The sequence below is a fragment of the Pongo pygmaeus genome, chromosome 23, assembly GCF_028885625.2.
Source record: "Pongo pygmaeus isolate AG05252 chromosome 23, NHGRI_mPonPyg2-v2.0_pri, whole genome shotgun sequence".
In the NCBI taxonomy this organism is placed as follows: domain Eukaryota; kingdom Metazoa; phylum Chordata; class Mammalia; order Primates; family Hominidae; genus Pongo; species Pongo pygmaeus.
Window position 1 is genome coordinate 48,048,305 of NC_085931.1, and position 18,861 is coordinate 48,067,165.

At 53.8% G+C, this 18,861-nt stretch overlaps 1 protein-coding gene across 1 annotated transcript in view; it reads right to left on the minus strand.

Annotated features, from left to right (window-relative positions):
- Positions 1 to 18,861, minus strand: part of TMPRSS6 (transmembrane serine protease 6) — a 46,533-nt gene that overhangs the window by 1,459 nt on the left and 26,213 nt on the right. The window contains exons 11-17 of the mRNA XM_054469418.2: positions 10,012 to 10,157; positions 9,482 to 9,580; positions 8,408 to 8,521; positions 4,403 to 4,519; positions 3,971 to 4,139; positions 2,584 to 2,855; positions 369 to 505 (exon numbers count right to left, since the gene is read on the minus strand). Coding sequence (XP_054325393.2) covers positions 369 to 505; positions 2,584 to 2,855; positions 3,971 to 4,139; positions 4,403 to 4,519; positions 8,408 to 8,521; positions 9,482 to 9,580; positions 10,012 to 10,157 — 1,054 coding nt within the window. The remainder of the gene's footprint in view (positions 1 to 368; positions 506 to 2,583; positions 2,856 to 3,970; positions 4,140 to 4,402; positions 4,520 to 8,407; positions 8,522 to 9,481; positions 9,581 to 10,011; positions 10,158 to 18,861) is intronic.

The following is an 18,861-nucleotide window of genomic DNA, read 5'->3' on the forward strand; positions in this document are numbered from 1 at the left end:
CTGTGTCCCCACGCCCCCACTCTGCCTCCGCCTCCCTTCTGTGGCTGACACCCCTTTCTTCTTCCATGCGTCCACCTCACTGTGGGACCCTGGGCCTAGTGCCTTGTGGTGGGCAAGGAGCAGAACTGGGTTTGAGCCTAACACCTGCCCATCACAGCATCTCTTCTGATCTGTGGCTCTGCAACCTTGGGCAAGCTCCTCAACCTTTCTAAACCCGTCTCCTCTTCTGTAAAGTGGGGGTGGCTATCGCCACCTTGCTGGGAGGATGGGAGGCTTCAGCAGACTGATGAGAGCAAAGGGCCAGACCCTGGTGATGTGAGCAGCATGCTTTCTCCCTCCTCTCTCCCTCCCATGCCCGGGGGACTCACCTGGCAGGCATCCTTCTTGCCCTTGCGGTAGCCGGCACACAGCATGTGTGGCGTCACCTGGTAGCGATAGGCCTCGCTGCACAGGTCCTGTGGGATCAACTGCACATCCACTTTCTGCAGAGCGTTGCTGATGGGGCCTGTCCGTGGTCAAGGACAGAAGTGAGATCTAAGGAGCCTGGAGCCCCTGTTCTCTGTTCTCCCTAACACTATTCCCTTTGCATCTCAGGAGCCTGCTTCTCTCCTGCTCTGCCCACCCTTACCCCTGCTGGGGTCGCACCTGCCCCTCTGCCTCCCTGTCACTTTATTCTAGCTCCTTCTCTGTGGGGTTCATGGTGACAGAGCCCCCAACCAAAGCCCATGTGGAGGGCTGGGCACAGTGGCTCACGCCTGTAATCCCAGCACTTTGGGAGGCTGAGGCGGACGGATCACCTGAGGTCAAGAGTTTGAGACCAGCTTGACCAACATGGAGAAACCCTGTCTGTACTAAAAATACAAAATTAGCTGGATGTGGTGGCACATGCCTGTAATCCCAGTTACTCAGGAGGCTGAGGCAGGAGAACCGCTTGAACCCAGGAGGCGGGGGATCCGAGCCGAGATCGTGCCATTGCACTCCAGCCTGGGCAACAAGAGCGAAACTCCGTCCCCAAAAAAAAACAGAAAAAAGAAAAAAGCCCATGTGGATGAGTGTCTTCCTCCAGCTTCCTGTCCCTCACCTCTGTCTGCTCAGGCACCTCTAGGCTCTGGCTGGCTCCTCGCTGCTCTGTTACAGCACCTGGTGATGTCTCCAAAGCCCACATCTGACCCCTTCATGGTTTCCTTAGAACTCTGCAGTGCCCCAACTCTGCAGTCTGCCCTAGCACTTCTCCACGAGGGCTGCATATCACAGTCCCCCCGGGAAGCCTTGATACACAGTTTTTCTTGAAGCTGCACGTATGGGTCTAAGGTGCAGGTAGAAGGGAGAACTCCTGGCCCAAGATCCTTACACTGGCCGGCAAGGCCCTGTCTGCCGTTCTGGCTGCTCCTTGCCCAGGCACGCCTGCCCCCCACCTCAGCCCCTCTGGCAGGCTGCAGATGTTCTCACATCTTCCTGTCTTGGCACCTGTGTCTTCACCTGAACGTCTTTCCCCTTTGTCTGAATGTTGCCAACTCATCTTCCAGGCCTCAGCTTAAACAACCCTCCCCTGGGAGCCTCCCCTGACCCTACCTGGGCAGGAGCCTCCTCTGTGTCTCCACTGTTCCTGCATTTCCCCTCCATGTCAGCTCTTACCACTGTCTGTCTCCCCCGAGAATGTTCTCTCTTCATCCTTATGTACCCTTCCCCTAACCCCATGCCTGGTACATACTTGGTGCTCAGAAAGTGTCATTGAGTGACTGAATGAGTGAAGGAATAGTGAATGAACCAGCCTTTGCTTTGCCATGACCTCTGCCATCCCCTTGGGCAAGTCACTGTTCCTCTGAGCCTCAGTTTCCCCATCCTTAAAATATCTCTGCGGCCCCGCCTGCCTCCAGATTATAAGTCATTGTACGCATTTTTGGAGCCACCAACGCTAATGCTGCAGGGCATGTCTGTAGGTTTGCCAGCTGGGTCTGTGTCCCCAAAACTGTGCGGTGGCCGCCAGGGATGGCCAGCTCTGGTCAGTGAAGGTAGAAAGGGGAGAGACCCTGTTTCTGAGAGCAGTAGCAGGAAGAGCGGGGGCTCTGGAGGCAGCCAGTCCTGGGTTCTAATCTCTGCTCCAGTCCTCTCTGGCTGTGTGACTTACAGCAACATGTCTCTGGGCCATGGTTTCTCCATCCATAAAATAGGGCCACAGCATCCGCCCCTAGGGCTATTGGGTGGATTATATGAAGTCAAGTTCCCCTAAAATCCAGCCTGGATGTGGAAAGTGCTAATAATTAAGAGCTTCCACTGTTGCAGCCCAAGGAGCAGCAGGTGGAGCAGCACGTGGGCAGTGGCGTCCCAGACCTGCCCCTTTGCCCCACACATAACGCCCTTCCAGAAGGAAGGGAAGAGCTAGGAGGGGAGGGGCAGGGGCCTATGGGCCGCATTAAATGGTGGTTTTCTACTGTAAAATTTAGCCCAATTTGAATCCCAGGACTAGAGGGCCTATGGGGTGGAGCCCCGGGACCCCCAGCCCCGCCCTTCTCCAGGCCAGGTGTTGCGGGGCAGATCCGCACGGTCTCCCTCCGCCTCCCGCCGCCAGTCCCTGCTGCTCACCGCCCTCGCGCAGGGCACCCCAGCCCGTAATCCAGCAGTGCAGGCCGGGCTCGAAGAAGTGGGAGCGCGCGGGCAGGCAGACGGGGCGCACCGCGGCCGAGCGCACCACCGGGTGGTCGAGCTGCAGCAGCGCCACGTCGTAGTCGTGACTGTCCTCTTCGTGGTACGGGTGCAGAAGCAGGCGGCTCACCTTGAAGGACACCTCGCCAGGCCAGCGCGAGTTCTGCCACACCTTGCCCAGGAACACGGTCCACAGCACCGGGGAGGCCATGCTGGGGTGGGGTGGGGTGGGGTGGGAGGAAGCTGCCTCTTCCCATTCAGGGACCCTCAGGATAGCCAGCTCCCCGCCCGGGACAGTGCCCTCCACACCCAGCCCTCCCTTCCCTCCCTGAAGGTCGCCTAGCTGGTGGTACAGCGTTCAGCCTTCTCCTACTCGGCCTGCCTGGGTTCCACGCCCCAGCTTCATCCCTCCCTAGACATGTGTGTGCCTCTCTAAGCCTCTGCCACCTCATCTGCAAATGGGAATGGCATTTTCTACTCGAATGTTCTTGAGAGAATCCAATAAGACCGTGTATCTAAAAAATGTAGCACAGTGCCAGGCCCCCGACACAGATTTCTTTTTTCCTGTGCGCTTTACAGACCCAGGCTGCTCTGAATTCCCTGAGGCTGGTGGGTCCTAGTGGGGAGCGGGTGGGAGTCGAGCGTGGAGGAATTGGACTGCGGCAGTCAGCTGCCTGGGTGGCAGATGGGCAGCCTTCGGGTCTCTCTACCTGAGGGCAGTGGGGAGCCTGGGATGGGGTTAAAGAGAGCTAGGTGGTCAGAGCACCCTGCGCCCCAGAGAGGATACAAAAGGGGATCCCTGTGCAGGGCCTGGGGGCGGACCAGGAGCCCAGATCTGTCTAGGGGTGGATTGGGGGAGGTTTCAGCCCACCAAGCAGATGGGAAAGATGGCCATGAGGCCTGATGAGATCTCCCCTGGGGGGGTCCCCAGCCCCACCTGCTACCTTGTGTCACACCTCGGGGAGTGTCATAGCTTATGACCAGGTTGGGCAGTTCTGTCCTTTACTGCATCCCCAGTGTCTAGCACAGCCCCTGGCACATAGTAGGAGCACAAGTGTTGCTGAATGAGTGAATGAGATGAATGAATGAATTACTGGCCCAACTTAAAGCAAGATACCAAAAGTAGATGGCAGAGAGGTGGAACAATGTGTTCAGGGACCCAGTAGGTCCTGGTGGAGCCAGGACTAGAACTCACGTCACAGTAGCCTGTCTGGGGGGTCCACCACCCTTCCCTCTATCTGCAAAGAGCTCAGACACAGTGCATCTTCCACCCGGCCTTCCCTGCCCTTGTCTCTTACAGCCTAGGCCCCCACACCCTCCCGCTCACCTGTCCTCCTGGAAGCAGTGGGCAGCTGTTATCACCCAGCGGTCAGCGATGAGGGCCCCCCCACAGATGTGTCGACCCCGAACCTGGAGGCTGGCCTGCCATGGCCACTCACCCTCGGAGGACACAGCTCCACCAACAATGCGGCTGGAGGGGCCCTGGAGGCCACAGTCTGGGAATGGGGGCAGGTGGTGGGGTGGACAGAGGAGGAGGGGAAGGGGAGAAGCAGACAGACAGAGGAAGGGCAAAGGAAAGAGATGGAGAGACAGAGAACAGGAGAACGATGGAGGCAGAGAGACCATCAGGACCCAGGCAAGGGGGCAGAGGATGGGATAGAGACCAGGGGACAACAGTGAGATTTCCCTCCAGCTTCCTGCTGTGGGCAACCCCCTCCCTCCCAAGCTCCAGGGCCCCAGGCAGCCGGGCAGGGCTCACCACAGTGCTGCTCGTCCGAGCCGTCCCTGCAGTCAGGCCACCCATCACACTGTGGATTGGGCTTCTTCACACAGCTCCGGTCCTCACACTGGAAGGTGAATGTCCCGCATGGCACCCCTGGGACAGAGGGGATGGGGACAGGGCACAGAAGGTGGGTCTCTGAGCCCCAAGGGAGCCTTCCAAAGTGGGGTGCAGGAACGATGGAGCCAGGAGGTGACTAGAGAGTCTTTTCCTGAGTCTCCTTTACGGTCTCCTAAAAGCAGGCCTTGTCCCCCCGCCCCCACAGCCCCTCCACTCAGACTGGCCTGTTGAGCACAAAGTGGTGTCTCCATTCTCAGACTGGAGATCCTGACCACAAGGTCATGTCTCCCTGTCTGGTGTGGAACTTCAAGGCAGAACTGTGCCTCCACTTTTAGACCAGGGTCCCCACCTAGCCTGGCAGTCTCCCAGGCTCTGGCCCTGCCCAGTTGTCCACCTTTTCCTCCCTGCTCTTCACTGTAAAGAACTTTCCACTCCACCACTTGGTCTTTGCCTCTTCTTTCCTTCTGCCTATTTAAGTTTTAATTCTCACCAAGGGCCAAACGCCTACCTCCTCCAGGAAGCTTTTCATATCTGACCTCCCTGCCCTCCAATCTTCCTAAAAGGCAGGAGAGTCACGCATCGTATCCTCCTACTAACAGATAAGCCTTGGAAGGCAGGGCCCGCATCTCTGCTGTTTTATTCCCACTTCCTCACTGCACCTTGCCTATCGCTGGGTAGCCTGCAAGTGTTGGTCAGTTGGTCAGTTGGATGAGTAGATGCATGGATGGATAAATAGACCCAGACAGAAGATTGGGCAGACAAGCCAATAGGTGGAGTGGTGGTCCATTAGGGAGATGGACAGACAGCTAGAAGGTTGGATAAATGTGTGGATGTAAGGACCAGTGGACAGACAGGGGGCTAGGGAGATCAGTGGATGGGTGGATGGATGGGTGGATGGATGGATGGATGGATGGGTAGATGGATGGATGGATGATGGATGGATGATGGATGGATGGATGATGGATGGATGGATGATGGACGGATGGATGGATGATGGACAGATGGATGGATGATGGATGGATGGATGATGGATGGATGATGGATGGATGATGGATGGATGGATGATGGATGGATGATGGATGGATGGATGATGGATGGATGATGGATGGATGGATGATGGATGGATGGATGATGGATGGATGGATGATGGACGGATAGATGGATGGATGATGGATGGATGGATGGATGATGGATGGATGGGTGATGGATGGATGATGGATGGATGGATGATGGATGGATGGATGGATGGATGATGGATGGATAGATGGATGGATGATGGATGGATGGATAATGGATGGATGGATGATGGATGGATGGATGATGGATGGATGATGGATGGATGATGGATGAATGGATGATGGATGGATGGATGATGGATGGATGGATGATGGATGGATGATGGATGGATGGATGATGGATGGATGGATGATGGATGGATGGATGATGGACGGATAGATGGATGGATGATGGATGGATGGATGGATGATGGATGGATGGGTGATGGATGGATGATGGATGGATGGATGATGGATGGATGGATGGATGATGGATGGATGGATGATGGATGGATAGATGGATGGATGATGGATGGATGGATAATGGATGGATGGATGATGGATGGATGGATGATGGATGGATGATGGATGGATGATGGATGAATGGATGATGGATGGATGGATGATGGATGGATGGATGATGGATGGATGATGGATGATGGATGGATGATGGACGGATGGATGATGGATGGATGATGGATGGATGGATTATGGATGGATGGATGATGGATGGATGGATGATGGATGGAAAGATGGATGGAAAGATGGATGATGGATGAATGGATAATGGATGGATGGATGGATGGATGATGGATGGATGATGGATGGATGGATGATGGATGGATGGATGATGGATGGATGATGGATGATGGATGGATGATGGATGATGGATGGATGGATGATGGACAGATGGATGGATGATGGATGGGTGGATGGATGATGAATGGATGGATGGATGGATGATGGATGGATGATGGATGACGGATGGATGGTTGGATGGACGATGGATGGATGGATGGTTGGATGGATGATGGATGGATGGATGATGGATGGGTGGATGGATGATGGATGGATGGATGATGGATGGATGATGGATGGATGGATGGATGATGGATGGATGGATGATGGATGGATGGATGATGGACGGATAGATGGATGGATGATGGATGGATGGATGGATGATGGATGGATGGGTGATGGATGGATGATGGATGGATGGATGATGGATGGATGGATGATGGATGGATGGATGGATGATGGATGGATAGATGGATGGATGATGGATGGATGGATGGATGATGGATGGATGGATGGATGATGGATGGATAGATGGATGGATGATGGATGGATGGATGGATAATGGATGGATGGATGATGGATGGATGGATGATGGATGGATGATGGATGGATGGATGATGGATGGATGATGGATGGATGATGGATGGATGATGGATGAATGGATGATGGATGGATGGATGATGGATGGATGATGGATGATGGATGGATGGATGATGGATGGATGATGGATGGATTATGGATGGATAGATGATGGATGGATGGATGATGGATGGAAAGATGGATGGAAAGATGGATGATGGATGGATGGATGATGGATGAATGGATAATGGATGGATGGATGGATGGATGGATGATGGATGGATGATGGATGGATGATAGATGATGGATGGATGATGGATGATGGATGGATGGATGGTGGACAGATGGATGGATGATGGATGGGTGGATGGATGATGGATGGATGGATGATGGATGGATGATGGATGGATGGATGGATGGATGGATGGATGATGGATGGATGATGGATGACGGATGGATGGTTGGATGGATGATGGGTGGATGGATGGATGACGGATGGATGATGGATGGATGATGGATGGATGGATGATGGATGGGTGGATGGATGATGGATGGATGGATGATGGATGGATGATGGATGGATGATGGAAGGATGGTTGGATGGATGATGGATAGATGGATGGATAGATGGATGGATGATGGATGGATGGATGATGGATGGATGATGGATGGATGATGGATGGATGGATGATGGATGGGTGGATGGATGATGGATGGATGGATGATGGATGGATGATGGATGGATGATGGATGGATGGATGATGGATGGATGGATGGATGATGGATGGATGGATGGTGGATCCATGATGGATGATGGATGGATGATGGATGGATGGATGATGGATGGATGGATGGATGGATGGATGATGGATGGATGGATGATGGATGATGGATGGATGATGGATGGATGGATGATGGATGATGGATGGATCGATGATGGATGATGGATGGGTGGATGGATGATGGATGGATGATGGATGATGGATGGATGGATGATGGATGGACGGATGGATGATGGACGAATGGATGATGGATGGATGGATGATGGATGGGTGGATGGATGATGGATGGCTGGATGGGTGGTTGGATGGATGGATGGATGGATGGATGGATGGATGGATGGATGGATAGATGGATGGAACAGTGGCCATACAGACCAGTAGTCAGCCAAACCAGTAAATCGGTAGATTGACAGTTTGATGATAGGGAGATTGATGGTTGCACAGGTCAGTAGATGCATAGATATATGGGTAGCTGTATGAATGGATGGACAGACGGTGATTAGAGACCAGAAGATAGATGAATGAATGGATGGATCAACGGGTGGATGGGTGGACAGATGGATGGATAGATGAACGGACAGACATACAGATGTAAATACAGAGGGGTTGGTGGGTATTGAGAGGAGAAGCTAGAAACCTTTGCTGAAGCATGTAGCAGGCCTAGACTGCGTTTGGTGTCCCTCCAGACACTCGGCCAGGCCCTGCCCTACCTTCCTGGCACTGCTCTTCATCGCTGCCGTTGAGACAGTCAGGCTGCCCATCACAGACCTTGGGCAGTGAGATGCATGTGCTGTCCTCTTGGCACTGGAATGTGGCTCTGCAAACTGTGTGGGGACACAGAGAGGGGACAGGTGGGAGGAAGCCAGAGGAGCCAGCCAGGGCTTGGCGATGCCTGTAGAAGGTGTGCTGTATTGCACATTACCGATCACAAATCTCTTTCTCTGCTAGTTTGTTTTTATGTCTCACTTTTGTCACAAAGGCTGGAGTGCAATGGCACGATCTCACTGCAACCTCCCAGGTTCAAGCGATTCTCCTGCCTCAGACTCCCGAGTAGCTAGGATTACAGGCTCCTGCCACCACGCCCAGCTAATTATTGTATTTTTAGTAGAGATGGGGTTTCACCATGTTGGCCAGGCTGATCTTGAACTCCTGACCTCAGGTGATCCACTCGACTCAGCCTCCCAAAGTGCTGGGATTACAGGCATGAGCCACTGTGCCCAGCCTCTTTCTCTGCTACTTTACACCCAGAGTTTCACAGCAACCCTGTAAGATACCCCATTTCACTGGTGGAAGCAGATGAGGTGACTCATCCAAGGTCACTTGGCTAAGCCAGAATTTGAAGCCAGATGTTCAGTTTCCGAATATGAGGTACCTCCCCCAGCACCGTGGCAGGATCATCCCCCCGCCATGAACATCTCGCTTCCGTCTTCCCACATAATTCAACCTTTGACAGGGCAGAGGAGGGGGACATCTTCCTCACCCATTCTGTTCCTTCTTGGAAGGCTGGCTGGGACAGGGGCTGGGGGTGATGGCCCTGAGCTGGAAGTCAGGAGACCTGGCTCCCCACTTCTCCCTGCCACTGTCCCATGAGGTGGTCTCGGGGAGGCTGCATTCCCGGTCTCTCTCATCTTGCCACCCTGGCACAGTGAGAGAACCCCACTTCCTGGGTGCTCATAATGGAAGCTGCATGTAGAGGTGGGGTCTCCACTCAGCTCAGAGCAGGGAAGGTGTGGAGGGAGAAGGGATGGGTGGGGAGAGGAGGGATGCGCAGGCAGGTTACTCACCGCAGTTTCTCTCATCCAGGCCGTTGGGGCAGTCCTTGACCCCATCACAGGCAGGGACGCAGAGTCCATTCACAGAGCAGAGGAACTCTCCAGGGCAGGCTGCAAAACCACAGGGGACCGTGGAGGCAGGAAGGGAGCCATTAGGCCATGCATAGCCGCGAAGGCGCACAGACACACATGCACCTGTTCACCCACACGCGCATGGACAGGCAGCCACAGACGTGTTCCTGGGCACCTGTGTACACACTCCAAGCAGACATACATATCCAGACACACACACACAACACACAACACACACATGGGTATGTATGAGTGTGTATTCCTGCAAACCCTTGCGGCTGCCTTGCACACGTGGGCACACAAAGCTGCATAAATTTGTGCAAGCACAAGCACACACACATAGCACACACTCTCTCTCTCTCCTTTTGTTCAGCCTCATAAGCAGCTGCCCACAGCCCCCTTCGTGGTTCCAGGGATGGCCAAGAGGCAGTGAGTCGCTGCAGGGGGTTCCCCCAGCTGCCCATACTCACGGTCCGACTGGTTGTACAAGCCATAGTGCACCCGCACACCGGGCCCAGTGAGGGAGATCTGGGAGGTGAAGTTGATGGTGATGCCGGCCGTGGCCACCACGGGGATCCTCTCGGCGTAGGGCTGCAGGATGCGCAAGCCACACAGCCTGGGGGGGAATCAGAGACGACTCAGGGCTGCACTGGCTGGTCTCCTGGGTCCCGTGCACAGACAGAGCAAGGACAGGACAGCCAGAGGGGCAGGGGGAGCTGCACACCCGCTGTGCCTCCTCTGCCCTGATTTCTCCCTTGGATGAGTGCTCACCCCCAGAGTCATCTTCTAGAAAGTAGCCTGGCTATGTCACTCCCCTGCTCAAAAATCTTCAATGGCTCCCCATTGCCTGCCAGATAAAACTCAATTCTAGTCACAGTCACCTGTGAACTGTGAGGTTCTAGCAAGTCAGGGTCCTTCTTTGAGCCTCACTTTCCTCCCTTATAAAACAAGAAAAATTGGCTGGGCGCAGTGGCTCACACCTGTAATCCCAGCACTTTGGGAGGCTGAGGTGGGTGGATCACCTGAGGTTGGGAGTTCGAGACCAGCCTGACCAACATGGAGAAACCCTGTCGCTACTAAAAATACAAAATTAGCCAGGCGTGGTGGCACATGCTTATAATCCCAGCTACTCGGGAGGCTGAGGCAGGAGAATCGCTTGAACCCAGGAGATGGAGGTTGCGGTGAGCCGAGATCGTGCCATTGCACTCCAGCCTGGGCAATAAGAGTGAAACTATGTCAAAAAAAGAAAGAAAAAGACAGAAGGAAGGGAGGGAGGGAGGGAGAGAGAGAGAGAGACAGACAGAAAGAAAAAAAGAAGGAAAGAAAGAAAGAAGGAAAGAAAGGAGGAAAGAAAGAAAGAAAGAAAAGAAAGAAAAAGAAAGAAAGAAAGAAAAGAAAGAAAGAAAGAAGAAAGGAAGGAAGGAAGGAAAGAAGAAAGAAAGAAAAAGAGAGAAAGAAAAGAAGGGAGGGAGGGAAAGAAAAGAAAGAAAGAAAGGAAAAATTATTTCTGTTGACCTTGAATCTGACAAAAGGCTTCAGTGTGTCAGTTGAGGCAAAAGCCCTTGACTGCCCCACTGTCCACAGATGTGCAAGGTCATTTGCCTTGAGCTTGGTGTGGGACGAAGGGGCAGGAGTGTTTCCCATTTAGGCACCAACCCTCCTGCCTCCCTGTGACACTATGGGCTTGAGGGAAGGAACAGTCCTTCTCCCATGACCAGTAGCTTAGTGCTGATGGGCAGCACTTCTCTGTGCATGGCCACACGGGGTGGGACCACCCCCAGCTGTGGGAGCACCCTCACATCCCTGTCGGACAACACCGCCCCTGCACCCCTGCCACACCACCACCAACAAGATACCCTTGTTCAAACAGAGCAGGTGGGGGAACCTCCAGAGAGGCTGAGTCTTTCTCTCCTACCAGAGAACAGGTAGGAGCCCTCCCATCTCCAGGGCATGGGCCCAGGGGTTCCTCCTGCAGAGAGTCTGGTGCACCTCACCCCACAGAGCAAGTGGGCAGCGGCATGCCTTCACAGAGTGGGTGCAACCACTCCCCCAGAACAGTGGGACCCTCCCTCCACAGCAGCCGGGGGTTCCTTTTCATCCCAGGTGGGACACCCCTGCAGAACAGACGGGGACAGCTTCATCAGCTCATAGAAATGCCCTCCACAGAGCAAATCGGAGTGCTTTGCAGATGGGGGAAACACACCCAGGGCGCAGGTTGAAAATCTGCCGGGAGAGCTGAAAATGCCCCTGGCAGAGAAAGCAGATGGAAATCCAGAGAGCATCAGGAATGCCCCTGAAGGCCAATGGGGATATCCCACAACAAATCCAACACGCTGCGGAGCCGGCCATGATTCCCAAGAGCCAGGCACTTCCCCAGAACTTCTAGAACGTGGTAAGCACTTAACCGTTCAATAAGTTAATCAATTCATTAGCCACTGAACAGCTGAAGATGAGCTTTGAGGCTGTTTTAACATCTCAAGGTGTGTGGCTGGGGCTGAGCCTCATTGGCTATGACATCACAAGGCCTCGTTGCACGGGGATTCTGAGGTTCAAGCAGCACCTCCACCCAGGGAGGGAGGAATTGCTCTCATCCCATTTTACAGATGAGGCTCAAGAGCGCAGGAGCCAAGGTGGAGCCAGAAGCTGGCCTCAGGACCCAGAAGAGCTCACCTAGCTTGCTTGGGGGGAGACATCCGAATTCCCACTGCAACAGGAGCTCTGAGGTCTGAGCCCCCTACATCCCCCATGTCCTCCACAGGCCTGGCCTAGACTCTGGCACCCCCTTAAGTCTATCTGGCCACAGTGACCACGATCTTACCCTTACACCAACCAGCAGTTCTCAAAGCACAGTCAGGGTACCCCCGGGGGTCCAAAAGTCATTTTTATAGTAACACTCAGATGTCATTTGCCTTTTTTGCCCTCATTCTCTTGTAAGGTGACAGGCGAGTTTTCCAGAGACTACGTGATGTGTGACATCGAGACTGATTGAACTCGGAGGCAGATTCAAAGGTCTTGCCTGTTGTCTGTGAAGCCAGTTGTTAAAGAAATGTACAAAAATGTAAAATGACAGCACTCTTGTCACTAAATGTTTTTACTTTTGGAGGATGCAACTAATTTTCATAGAATGTTATTTATATTCAAATGTGTAATGGGCTTATAATTATATTAAAGGAATTAATAAACATTTTTAAATTTTGTTTCAATTTCTAATGCTGCAAGTATAGATCTATAGCCCGTATAAGCGAAAACTCTTTAGGGTACTCAATCATTTTGCAGAGAGTAACTGGGTCCTGAGACAGAACAGGTTGGGAGCCGCCGCCCCTACCATGGTTCCCCCAGCCCAGCAGGGCCGATGGGGCACGAGGCACCGCCAGGGGGCGCCCCTGAGCAAGCCTGGCCCTCTTGCCCTCGTAAAACCCAGGAAACGCAGGTTTTGATGTCTGCTTGTCTGTGAAGTTATCATGGATTGTTTTCCTCACAGAAGGACCTCAGGAAGTAGACAGGGGAGCCAGGGGTTGGGAAGGACTGCTCCGGGGAATGAGGAGTCAAGCGCATCCCATGGGCCTTGGGGTGTCCCTCCCACAGTCACAGAGAGATTGTGGAGAGACAGAGAAGGAACCCAAGCCGGGGTTGGAGGGGAGTGGAACGTTTCACCCTAGAAGCAACTGTGCTTAGGGCCTGCAGTGTCACCCAAGCCTTGGGCAGGGGCTGTAAGGCAAAGACACCTGTGCCTGCTACAGGACGTTCTCTCTTTCAACCTCCAGGGAGAGTCCTAGAACCAGTCTGTAGCTGGCAGCAACCTTTCCCCAGGGCCTCACAGTGTACCCGGGAACCTGTCTGCCTGGGTGGTGTTTGGTTCTCACTCTGGAGGCCTGGAGCACGGGTAGAGGTGGTGGAACCCCTGGAACAAGCGTCTGCTTAGAAGGCGCCAGAGAGGAATTCAAGGCAGCGGCTGGAATCTAGTGGCCAAGCGGAGTCACTCAGCGTGAAGACGATCTGTTTATGCAGCATGTAGAAATTGCTTCATTAAGCCACGAGCTAATTTCACATAATAATCCAGATTCTTGCTCCTCTAGAAGAAGAGGAAGAGGAAGAGGAAGGAGGAGGAGGAGGATGAGGAGGAGGAGGAGAAGGAGGAGGAGGAGAAAAAGAAGAAAAGATGAAGAGGAAGAAAGGAGAAGAAGAAGAAGGAGGAGGAAGAGGAGAAGGAGAAGAAGAAAAAGAAAGAGGAGGAGGAGGAGGAGGAAGAGAAGGAGAAGAGGAGGAAGGGAGAAGAAGGGAAAATGAGAATAAGAAAGAAGAAAGAGGAAGAAGAAGGAGAAGGAGAAAAGAAAGACAGAAAGAAAGAGAAAGAAAGAAAGAAAGAAAGAAAGGAAGGAAGAAAGAAAGAAAGGAAGAAAGAAAAAAGAAAGAAAGGAAGAAAGAAGGAAAGAAAGAAAGGGAGAAGAAGCTCCAAAAACACCACTGGACTACCCTACCCCCCGTCATAGACTCTAGCCCTGGCCTGGCCCTTTGGCCCATCTGAGTTTTGTTTCTGCTGCAGAACTTTCTGGGGGAGGGTGCACATTCTCTGGCTTTCCAGTGCCTCCCATCCAACAAGTGCTCCCCTCTAGCCCTCTCCAAGAAGCACCAGAAGCCTGACTCTTGCGATGCCTGCCAGTTCATCTCGACTACAAAGTACTGAGTGTCTGAAGGCACATTTTTGCACTGTGTGGGCTGCCTTGCTTCCTCACCTCTCTGGATATGGGGAATATGTCCTTCTTGCCTCATCCAGGAGGTAGACAGGGACCCGGGAAGGATGTACTGCCTGGAGGGATAAATGCATGGATGGGTGGATGGATGGAAGGGTGGGGAGAACACAAGAAGGAAGAAGAAGGGTGCATGGGTGGATGAATGCACACCCCCGTGCCCTTACCTACAGACAGGTTAAAGGGGAAGGAGGATCACAGAAGGCAAGTGCTGAAGAAGGGAGGAGAGCAGCACCTGGCATTGCCAGAGCTCTGGACCTGGGGCTGCAGAGCTGAACTGGCAGCCTGGCTTTGCCCCAGGAACAAGCTGTGTGACCTTGGGTCACCCTCAACAAGCTTTAGTTTTCACATTTGTAAAACAGGGGTGATCATATCTCCCTTGTGGCATGGTTTAAGGCATGCATAGGAAATGACTTCTTTGAAGCACTTGCTGACGTCAGGCTGTGAGCTCATGGAGGAAGCAGCTTGCGCTCTCCTGCACGGCCAGCCCAGCTCAGGTCAGCCACACTGAAGTTCCCACTGAGTGTCTGTGGTTGTCAGCTGTGCTGGCCACTAGGGCTCCGGAGAACACAAGGGCCACCCCATAGCCAGGCCAGGCCGGGTTGGGGGTGGCTCCAGCTGGCCTCGGGAACCCATGGTTCTGCCTGTCCCCACTGGCTGGGAGTGAGTGGAAATGGTGGGGCAAATCACAAGAGAAGTGATGTCACAGGAGAGGAAACTGGCAGGAGGCAGGTTCCCGGAAAGGGGGAAGCCTGTGCTTCGGTGGCAGCCCGTGAGAGTGGCTTCTGCGAAATGGAGCAGCCGTGGCCAGATCTCACGGGCCAAGTCCCTCTACCACCCCCAGGCCACTCAAGAGCCTGAGGCCTCAGCTGGGCTCAAGTGGGCACCGGGAGAAGCTAGGTAGAAAGCAGGAAGGTCGGGGTGAAGGAGGCACCATGGTCTCAGAGGAGTCAGGTGAAGTGCCTAAGGATGCTTAGCCCGTGGGGGGCCCAGGCCAGCCTTTCCTCATCACTACGCTGGCACTTGAGGGTTAAGATACCCTCTCCCCTGACCCACCCTCTCCATCAATGGGCATTCTGGGCCAAAGGGCTGTACCTCCCCCTCCCTAAAGTGCCTTGTCTGAAAATCTGCTCTTCCCTAGACCTCTCATGTCTTTGCCACCCACACAAGCAGATTTCCAACAAATGCTCATTCTAAGAATTTCTCAGCATCTACATGGGATGATCACTATCGCCCATGATCATAACTAGAGGGCACGGTGGCCCAGTGTGGATGGTTTGCGGGTGCCACCTCTGCCTTCCCTTCCACATTCATTCACACAGGAGGAGTCTGCGGGGAGGGGACAAGAGTCTGCCTCTGGGGACCCTGGACCCTTAATGAAAGTCTGAGAAGAAAGGGCTGGGACTTCCCAGGCCGCTCTGGAACTGGTGGGACAGCCACAGAAACTGTCGATCCCCCCACCTGGATGCCAGTGGGTTGGCTGGGGATGCCTTGGCTGAGGGAGTCACCAGCTGGCATGGGCCGCTAGAGGCTCAGAGGGAAGAATCGCACACGTGGACCACACACACATGCACGCACACGTGCACAGGCATGCATGGATGCACACACGCACACAGGCATGCATCTGTGCACCCACGTGCACTCCAGATCAGACTGCCTGGCCTTAACTCTGGCTCAATGAGCTGGGTGACTTTGTGCAAATTACTTCGTCTCTCTGTGTCTTGGGTGTCTCACTGGGTCTATGAAAGCAGTACAGGCACCTGCCTCCTCGCTGGGTTGTTGAGGCTGAAAGAGCCAGCACCATAAATCCCTCAGCTTGTGCCTGCCCAGAGCGGAGTGAGAGCCGGTGATGAATGCAGGGTCGTTGCACTTGACCTACGCCCGCGTGTGCAATGTTCTCTACGCGTTGTCTCACTTAGTCTTCCCAAGGCGGGGGTCTCTTTCATTCCCTTTTTTCAGATGAATTACCTGAGGCTGGGAGATCTAAGTCCTCGCCCAGGTAGGAAGCAGAGGAGACAGGTGCTGAGCGCTGGCCTGTCTGGCTTTGACATTTAAGCGCTTTCCACCTCACCAGCCTGACTTGGAATGGCATTTGGCCAGGAATTAATGAACAACTTGTATGGGAGACAATAGCTTCCTGACGGGTAAGTAATCAAAGATTGGGGCCCTGGGCTGGCCTGAACCCCTTGTTTCACAGATGAGGAAGGGGGTGCATCTAGAGATCCATGCAAACCCTGATGCCAGACCCTGCTGAGCACGTCCACTCCCATGTGGCAAGGGAGGCCTGGACAGAGAGAGGGGCAGCTGTGGGGGCACAGGGAGCTGTCAGGCCTCATCCTCACCACGCAGCCACCGCTTGGCTACACCCTGAAGCCCATCTCCACCACTGAAAGGCAGAAAAGACAGGGACAAGAGGCCCAGTCCTTAGCCCTCGCTGGTCCCAGTTTCCCCACCTGTACCATAGGTTGGGTGCTAGGACCAGTTCAGCCCACACATTCTGTAGCTCAGTGGTGCTCAGACTCTGGGGAGATCCCTCCACCCTGTTGGAAGCTGTCCTAGTGCCTCAAATTCACCATCGAGGCATCATTCCTTTGGATTAGGGAAAAGACTCTCCCATCTGTGTTCCACACTCTCTCTGTCATTACCCAAGGGTAGCTCACGAAGTCCCTGTCTCCCCAGTACCCAGACCCTTGCCCGACTACATCAGGGAGGGAGGAGGGCCTTCCCACAGGAAGCATGAGGTGGAGCATCCTTTGGCCTGCTGTTTGTGGCTGTTGGGGATATGGGAGAGACCCCAACTGAGGACCCATCTGCGTGCCACCTAATCCTGCTGAGCCTTGATTTCCTTCTCTGGGAAATGGGAACGGCGCCAATGACCACACAAGTTGTTGGGCCAATGCACTGAACGCTTGTCTTAGCACCTAACTCCAGGCCACCGAACCCCCCACAACCTCTGAATGCTGGGGCCCCGCCTCTGGCAAATGGAATCGCCATGGGGGTGAGGGATGAGACAGGGAGTGTCAGACCCAAGACTGTTCCTTCTCCTTTCTGGGTCTCCCTGAGACATAAAGTTCAGCTCTGGGGTAGGGAGGGAGGCAGGAAAACACGTTCTCATCATTCGCAGAACTATGAATCATGGATCCATCTCAGGGTCACCCTGCGGGTTCCTGTGAGCGGGGGTGAAGCCAGCCATCGCCAGCCTAGGTGAGTAGCAAGGAGGCCTCAAGCAAGCTCCATGAGGGGTCAGGGCAGCCGTTCCCAGAGGTGCCCCCATCATGCTACAGATGCCTTCTGCTCTCCAGACAGCACAGGCCTGCCATCACCGAACCAGCATGTCACCCCAGCAGCACAGGCCTGATGTCACACTCCATCAGCATATCACCACCAAATGCAAAGCCCTGAAGCCACTGCTTCACCAGGTCACCCCCAGCAGCACAGGCCCAAAGTCACCCCTCATGTTACCCCCAACAGCATAGCCCTAAATCATACCATGAGTATTTCTTCTCCTTTCTTTTAATCCTAGTCCCAGATAAATTGCAAAAAGAAGTCAAGCAAACCTTGTCATTCTTTGTCACCTTTTGTCTGGAAGATCCTTTTGAATAGGATCAGCCAACAAGCAAATTACAAGTGTTGGTGATTGGGAACACAGACCCCAGAAATCCAAGAATTCTAGAGCCCCAGAGCCTTCCAATTTTGGCATCTTCCAAGACTGGCATCTTAGATATTCAAACTCTGTAAAATCAAGAAATGACGAATCTCGCGTACTAGACTCTCAACCCATTAGGCCCCCAGAATTCCGAGGTTGGAAGGGAGGGCAGAGGCTCAACCTGTGATGAAGGGCAGAGTCTCCTCTTTCCTGACGCTGACACGATGACCGTTTTCACCCCGGATTCCCAGGGAAAGGGTCTCCCTGGCTCTGCCATCGCTGCTTCAATATTCCTCTTCTCTCTCCCCAAACCTCTGCTCCCCAACAATGGAGCCATGGGAGGGCCTCCCTCTCCCCTTGCCCACTGTCCACCCTCTAAACAATATTACCTGCACCTGAGCCTCCTTCTCTCCCTCTGGGGATGCTGGGATCATCCACACATTTGAGATATGGAACCTCTCCTGTCTTAAATGTCCCCTTCCTTGAATTTCCTAGTTCTCTTTTCTTCCCAGACAAATGAAAACCTGTCCATACACCCTGTCTCTGTTTCCCTGCCTCCCTGCCCACCCCAGGCCTCTGAAGCTGTCGGCACCACCCATGGCCTCCTGGTGGCCAGGCCCAGTGGGTACTTACTGGCCTCACGCCATGGTGACCCTGGCAACGGTTGTCAGTTAGCCTAACCCCACTGTCTCTTGCTCACATCTCTGGAAGGACTCATTGCTTTGTCAGAAACTTAGTTACCAGAGGGGGCAAGTGCAAGAGCAGGGAAGAGGGCAAGTGCCCCATTGGGGATTCAGGGGATCCAGGGCACCCGTGATTTCCATGTTACCCTGTGCAATGGGATTGGAACTGGCTGTGCAGCAGGGGTTCATGATAAGGGAGAGGCACCTCTGATTGTACACGTTGGGTTTAGAGGGAAGGCACCG